Below are 8,070 nucleotides of genomic sequence, written 5' to 3' on the forward strand. Positions count from 1 at the left end.
CTTGCACTAAAAATCTTTGTTGGGCGTTTTATATTCCTCAGTATGGAAACGACGCTACGGCAGTTAATTGGCTCTATTTACCATGTGAGTGGAATCACACCAAAATAATTAACAATTAATTATTTACCGAAGTGGAGGGTGAATAGTGGTGGATATTTATCGAGCCGCGAAGCGGCGAGGTAAATATACACCACTATTCACCGACACTGAGGTGAATAATTGTTTTAGTATACACCACACAAGCTGAATAACTAGTGGGCCCAAAAAATTCCTTTATTTTTGACAGTATACCGACAAATGGTGGGAAATTTTAAAATCTCGCGCGCCGTGCGATAAGCGATTTCTCTTGTATTAGAAAGTTCTGTCTCGCTTGCTTGCGAACAATTAAAACTTTTTGAGGTACTTATTTAGTTGCTAAGGTGTCATTTCTTCAATTCTTATATGAAATTCGTCTTGATTTTGAAACTATCCTGCAAAATATTAGATATTTCATTGTTTACATTGTAATTATAGTGCTCGGCAGTTTTCGTAAACAAGGCATTGTAGTTTCATTTTTCGCCTTAGAATATGAGGTTGGAACGATAAAATAACTTAAGATTTAATGCCGTCAAACTAAACTTTGTTGCCTCATTTATCTAATAAATTCCTCTTTAGTGACTCTGGTGAAACGGGAAGCCATCTTGTTTCTCTTTGGCTGCTCGGAGGTGAATAGTACTTGGCTAATCACGTCCTAGCTAGCCAATCAGCGAGCGCGAAAGGCACTATTTACTTGTGTGCTATATGCTAACTTAGATTACGTTTTAATGTCTTAGACTCTTCTTGGGGTTCTGAAGAGGAGGTCACATTACTAAGTTGCCATGAAAACGACGTTAAGATCTAGGCTTGGTTTAGTCATTTTATATTACATGATTAAACCTGATCCGTGCCAATACGATCTATTCGCTGCATTGCTTATTGTTCTTGTCATTATTATTTACTTAACCATAGTTAAACCGGTCACGTGACAGGTTAAGTTGTGGCAAGGAAGCAAGCCTCTACGAGGGTTGTATGAATGGCGTTGCTCAAGAAAAGTATTTGTAGGTCTTAAATTCAGTATATGTACGTCTTGAAAGAGAATGAGTGCTCGCACGAGGTCTCAGATGAGGAAACTAACCAAAATGTCTGCAAATGGCGCTTCTGACAAGGTCGACATGGACTTTGCTAAGATGGATAAGTTGAATTCCGTTCTACTTAGGCTAGATAACCCGAAGATAACCCTTGGTTCAGGATGTCAAGGTCAGCGATGTTAAAAGCCATGCCGTTGAAAAGATATAGCAGATATAGCAGCACGTGAAAGCAAGTTCGGGGAACTTAAATGGGGCACGGTCACGACCTTTGATCATTTACTGTGTACCTACAGCTGAAGCATGTGTGCAATCGCCGCATGAGGCTCACTGGAGTTGTTGTAAAAACGGTGGCGAATTGAAACTTCAGTATATTTTCTTAGGCCTTTTCCAATTAACTGGTGAAGCCTCGTTTTTATGCATGGAAATATACGTCAATTTTAAGACCCTCTAAAAAAACCCTCGGTGCAACTTTCAAAAGTGCCATCATATTTTTATTAATTTGTTATTTTTTTGGGAGGGGATGGTGTGCGTTATTCAGAGGGCCATTAAGACATCTAGACTAGTGGCTTGCTTGCTTGACAAACTTCCGAAGGGATTGACATTCTCCAGCCTATGAGATGAAAACTTTAGTCCCCTTTTAAACTGCCGGCTACCAGGGACATTTATTTGATTGATTTAATTAGTATCGCTTTCTCTCACTGTTCATGTCACTATTTACGTCGTTTAGTAAGCTGCCTGTAGGTGTTGGATCACATACAAGATACTAACTCGAACGAGAAACACGCAAATGACAAGAAGAGCATTAACTCGCCTCCGCTTCCACCCAGTAGTGATGTTAGGTTTTCCTTATCGTATGGTTGACCCGTCTTTAAATTATTACTCTCAGAAGATCCAGCATGTCCTCCATGGCTCGAACCAACTATACACTTTTGCAGAACAGTTTTTTTCTCCTTTATCGTTAGACCTCCGGGACCAAGACCTGTGTAGGAAGAGATCATCTCAAATGACTTTGCTAAACACAATAATGCCATTTATGACTTTCTGGCGTACATGGTCCACATTAGTTTAATCGTGCAGTCCAGAATTGTTTCTTCTGGACTGCTGGCTTTTTATCCAGCCGTTTGCATACGCTAAGTAACCTTTCCCTTATAATTTTCTACGTTTAATAATAATCCTTGTTATCATCATCATCATTAGTTTGACCGAGCCTGTTTGCTCTAAAAGTTGTTTTCCTTCTTTACTTGACTCGCATGTTGACCTCAAAGGTGAAAAAAGAAAAAGAACTGCATGGATCGCTAATAATTAGGTAATAAGAAATTATAATATAATAACTGTGTCACAATCAAAAGCAATACCCACGCCATCAGTAAATGAAAAAAAAATTTCGGAATTGCAAACCCAACCAAACCCTCTATAAGATTATGTTATTTATATACGATATTACCTTGTTACTAAAATTTAGGAAGTACGTAAAATGTAATTCTGATAATCGACAACAACTTGCTGATCAATTTCTCAAGACCCTTCTGACAGTCCCCTTCTCGAAGGACGCCTAAGACGATGTTTATTGTTATGTGTGTTTGTCGCTTAAAACAAATATCAATCAACCTCGTTCCTGGGTCTCGAGGTTGATACCAAATACGAAAATAACCGGGCTTGACGGCTACAGGCGCTACAGGAACAAGAAACAAAATACTTAATACACGATTTTCTCTCCATGCATTCCCAAACAGTACAGTAAATCCACCGAAATATAGCCTTCACTGATACTATATCCTTAACAAAAAACCTTTCATACGTGAAAGACAGGTAATCATGAAGTGGAATATGCAATTTGATGCAAAGAAGCTGTCATAGTTCCTGTAGAAGGACGGATTATGATTAGCAATATTCAGTGTTACGACTCTCAGTATTCTTTTGTATATAAAGTATATAAAGGAATGTGATTATAATTATCATATTAATAAACACGATATCTACCGCTTTTCCCTTTAGCACACATGATTTATGTTGTGAGTGTATCTGTTTGAAAAGTAAAATATTAAAGGAAAATACAGGGAGATGTAAAGAATCGACCATAAGAGGACACAGAAAAAATGTGAGCCCCAGATGGGATTCGAACCCCCGACCCTCCGTATGCTCTAACCTCTGAGCTACTGAGGACTCGTTGGCGAGCAAGGGTCATTTTTGTGGGTTGGACTTACAAACCGCATCACCCAGTCACGCAGTCCATCGCAAGCAACACATTAAGGCCTAACTGCATCACGCAGTCACATTAATCGCAAGAAATGTCTCGCCCATGAAGGAGCCTCTAACCAACCAACCTATGTCACTGCATGATATTATAAAGGAAAATACAGGGAGATGTAAAGAATCGACCATAAGAGGACACAGAAAAAAAGATTGATTTTTGTGTCCTCTTATGGTCGATTCTTTACATCTCGAGGAGCCGATATGCCTGAACCTGACATCTCCCTGTATCTTCCTTTATAATATCATGCAGTAAATTGTTAAAGGCATGGATTTCGGCAAAATTTGAAAATTATAGATCGGTGTCGGGTTATTAGTTGACGGAAACACAAAAATATTGTTATACTAGAAACGCTAGTTAATTTAACATTTCCGTTATTTTAAAGATTTGTGCAAGTGTAAGTTTGGATGTGGAAAACAATTGTCGATTTGACTTCTTCAATACCAATAACTACATTTTAGCATGTTTACTTCCAATACAAGGATTAGCAAAAACCACGGTTATCGATCTCATGCATGACAATCAGTTTTTAACCTTCAAAAGGAATATAAAACCTTAAAGAGATCATCACAAAAAAGAAAACCTTCTCACCTTCAAATAATGATGTTTTGTCACGCGTAGATCCGACTGACTGCGGTGATGATGACTGTGTGAACCCACCAAGACATGTTGTATTCAGCACCTCCTCGCCACAGGTCATGTTAATATCTGTTTCTATCCAAATGCTCCCATTCTGACTGGTTAGACTCAGAGCATATTTTCCGAATACTTTAACTCTTGAACCACTTCTGAACTCAATGTCACCACTGAACGTTATACTGGCAACAAGATGGTCACCATGTGAGGAGCTTCTGATTTGAAGTGATGCGTTGAAAGCGCAAGCAGCACCACTGGTGTTCACAATAGATGGAGCAGTCGTGTTGATCTCAAGTACGTGACCACTGTTTAGTATGAGTGCACCAGCTAAGAGAGGAGTGAAATTGCTGTCGATTTAAATTATCACAGAAGTATAAAATTTGATAAGGAAATATAAAATAGGCCTCGCATTTGTTTGTTAAGTACAATAAGAAACGTGTCCTTAATCAACTGTTTTGTCTCCAATTTGAGAACAATGTGGAAATAAAAGGCTGGATTTTAACCAGCTAGATACGTTCACGTGTAGTTTAGGTTACCGATGATGCAACTGGTTTTAAGCACATGCATAATTTTGAGCAATGTATTGCATAAATTCCTAGATTTTGATGTTTTTGAAAAGTTTGTAGTCATTCCGTATTACTGTATCGTACCCGACATATCTAGATTCTTGCATTGCGACGTTTTATATTTAAGTCCTTATTCGTTTTTTGTACAACAGAGAAATTAAATCTTAATCTGGAACAGTCTCAATTCGATGGGATCAAAAGTAGCACCAGATTCGAATACAAGAAGCCCTCGTAAGTTAAGACGTATCCTAAGCATCGTTCCTTGACAAAGAGCTATTGGTGGAAGAACAATAGCTTATACGTTTAAGAAACAGTACTTAAGATATATCCAGGTTCTGAGGCTATGATATAATTTTATACCTGAAAATTTAATGTAGTCAGTCATTCCCTGGACTTGCTGCTTGAGAGAAATTCATCACGTCGGAGTTTGCAAGTCCTCACACGAGCAAACTTTTCAAACATTGTGATATTCTAAAATTGCGATTCTCGATGGAAACTAAATACCGATCAATAAAAGAAATAGTCTTGTCCGTCGAGTCCTTTGGGAGACTCTACAGGCGAGGCAAATCGTTATTGACAACTATTTTCAATCGACAACTAAAACGAATCGAACGAAACTGCTGCGTTTGTTATCGACGACTTAAGTATTTTTCCTTTTTGAAAAGGAACACCGCTTTGTTGCTGACGACATTATTTCCTCGGTTGTTATCGATAACTTAATTTACAGGTGAGATTTGTTGTCTAGTCGATAGCTTTTTCTTGTCGATAATATCTTTCCTGGTCTGTGGAGGCCCTTACACAATATCGGCCATGATATCCCAACAGACAAAACAGAAAGTGACCAAAAATTACAATCCTATGTTTTTGTCTATGCATGAATATATCATAATTTTACTCTAAAACTCTGCATGTGGTGAAGGGCTCAGCGCTAATTATAGCATGTGTTTATGTAGATTTATTTCCCGAGTCAGAAAAGCGATTAAAGCCGACCAGCACAACGAGTTGAAGTTCTTCTCATTGCTTATAGCTATTTTTCTTTCCATTCATTTTTGTGGTGATAAATAATCTCGACTGTGGGAGGAAGGGTAGGGAGGTCTCATGAATGTTTTGACAGGTTACGCCACCTGTTATCAAGACAAAGATGCTATACAGCTCTTTTTGAAAATAAGGGGAAAAAGTTACGAATTATTTGCTTTAACAGGGAATTTTAGACTATTCTTGTGGAAAATCTTTTCCCTAACGTTTTCTTTGTGTTAAGTTTGTGTTAAACGATTACCATAATCACCACCGATACACTCTTTAAAAATAATATAAGTTTCTAGCTACAGAGCTTTTGATGTTTCTTGGTGGGTTTAACTTGCTTTCATTGTACAAATACACTTTAAGGCGGCGAAAAGAAGGACAATGCGTTTATTTGTAAGTATTTATAGCTTGAATAAGCCGAAACTGTAGCTTTAAACACTGAAAATCGCCTAAGCTAGCGAAGCATAGAATGAGTGTATCAAGAAAGAGGCTTTAGATCAAACGACACTACAGTGTATTCAACTGGGTTATTCTAAAGAGATACAAAGTAGGAATACGCACAGTTGAAGGCTGCTTTAGCACCATGAAAGAAATCCTGTAAGGGAAAAACAATACGTGACTTACAGACTGTCATTGTAATTAACACTCCTTTCTAACAAAAACACCAAAATTCAAAGCGATTTTCAGGAAAAACGCAAACCTGGATTAAGAAGAGGTAAAAGATTGCCGGAAACAGTAACATCATTTCCAACTTCGTTTGAGTGCCCTGCAATCTCGTAGACAGACGAAATCGTAGAGACTCTTGGCTACAATATTCAAAACCAAGGTGTTAAATTAATAGTTAGCGCTTGCCCATTAGCAAATATAATAATTTTACCACCGAGCATTTTAGAGGGCACAAGGCAAACATACATCACCTGCCTAATATTGTTTGGTAAATTTCAAATGACAAAATTTAAATACGGAAACATAAAACTGTCCAAGAAAAATATTCCCGACACTGAGAAAAGCTCTAGACGAGCATAGAAACCACCGCCGGCGTTAAAATAAGGAGGTTTGAAAATTTCGACCGTGTTATAATTATTTTAACGGCCTTTGTAAAGCGTAATAAGTAGTCGGTACCTATGACGTACGTTGTTATTAGTAAAAGTTAGCTTTTCATTGGCTGTAACAGCAAGTTGTCTGTCGGATGTGTTTACCTTTTAACTGTCGACTGACAAAACTGCAGAGCGGACTATTTTCACAGAAATCTCTCCTAATCGAGAAGGCTGCTTGCAAATGCAAATTTCCTCTTTCACAAAATAAACATTGGCGCTAGTCCCATTTTCAGAGCTAACAAACGCGTCACAATAAACTTCGTACGGCAGTGAACAGTTTAATTTAATCCAATTTAACTTCGTGGTAAGCAGAATTGTTTTTAGAGATGTGCCAATATTTTCGATTTCTCATACTTTTCGATGTTAGGTTAATCTTATGAACTTGCGGAAGTTTCTGTTTTATGATATGACAAATGGCGACAAGAACTGTCGATATATTGCGTAAACACCTTAATTTGCTTTCATTCGAGAACGAAATAATACCCTGACATTATTTTGAGAATTGTCACTCGACAATATTTTCTTTGCAGCGTTCAATTTATTAGTTGGCAGAGAGTTATTACGAGTAAAAAAAGAGTTTCTTACATTAAGGCTGATTCATGTCACGTAAAACGTACCTTAACGCAAAATGCTTAGTTGCTTTTCATACCTCTTATGTTTAAGTGGAATATTCTGGTGTCGAGTCATTTTAATAACCAAATACAACTTTCCATCAATGTAAAACAGGTCTTTTAATTTCAAACGGAAATTGACTGGGAGCAAGTAACTAGATCATGGAAATACAAAGCATTATGTTTTTTCAATTTTTCCCTTTTTCATAACACTTTCTGGCAGCCGGATGCTCAATATGATGGCATCCAGGCTCCAATAAGCACTCGATATGATGTTTTAAAATCCCCCGGGTTCAATCGTTCCTGTTGTACTGTCCAAGAACAGGAAAAGGTCTTTCCATAACCTGTTTTACTAGTGAACGCTACGATAGGTTGATTCCTTCAAAAAAAACAAAAAGAAAGAAATAGCAAAGAGAGGAGTATACAATAAAAATTTTAAACGTGTTGGAAACTATCAAAAAAAAACTTATTTATGTCCGAAGCAAAGCATAAAAGATTTATGACAAAAAAATAATAATAATTTATGCATAAGACCTTTAACACTAAAAGAAACATTAAGGCCGGACAATTTCTGTCTTTAAGATGAACACATGAAGTCAACTTAATTGTATTCGATGGCCAAAACAGTTGATACTAAAAATAAAATATTCAAGGAAGACTTAAAGTTTCTGCTTAAAATACTTCTGTTTGTTTATTTATTTGGCGCTTCCTGCTCGCTATATTAAAACGTTGAAGCTTTATTTCTTTATTACCAACGCGAAGTGAGGCGAAAGCACTAGG

The 8,070-nt window shown here is 37.3% G+C and overlaps 1 protein-coding gene across 1 annotated transcript in view; it reads right to left on the bottom strand.

Moving 5' to 3' along the window:
* The window catches only part of LOC146460930 (uncharacterized), a 44,875-nt gene extending 38,203 nt beyond the window's left edge, over positions 1–6,672 (bottom strand). Inside the window, exons 1-5 of the mRNA XM_085087742.1 lie at positions 6,500–6,672; positions 6,283–6,388; positions 6,144–6,177; positions 3,949–4,320; positions 1,918–2,085 (exon numbers count right to left, since the gene is read on the bottom strand). Of these exons, the coding sequence (XP_084943868.1) occupies positions 1,918–2,085; positions 3,949–4,320; positions 6,144–6,177; positions 6,283–6,327 (619 nt within the window). The 5' untranslated portion in view covers positions 6,328–6,388; positions 6,500–6,672. The remainder of the gene's footprint in view (positions 1–1,917; positions 2,086–3,948; positions 4,321–6,143; positions 6,178–6,282; positions 6,389–6,499) is intronic.
* Between the last annotated feature and the right edge of the window lie 1,398 nt (positions 6,673–8,070).

The sequence above is a fragment of the Pavona decussata genome, unplaced genomic scaffold (genome assembly GCF_977016875.1).
Source record: "Pavona decussata unplaced genomic scaffold, jaPavDecu1.1 SCAFFOLD_207, whole genome shotgun sequence".
Lineage (NCBI taxonomy): Eukaryota > Metazoa > Cnidaria > Anthozoa > Scleractinia > Agariciidae > Pavona > Pavona decussata.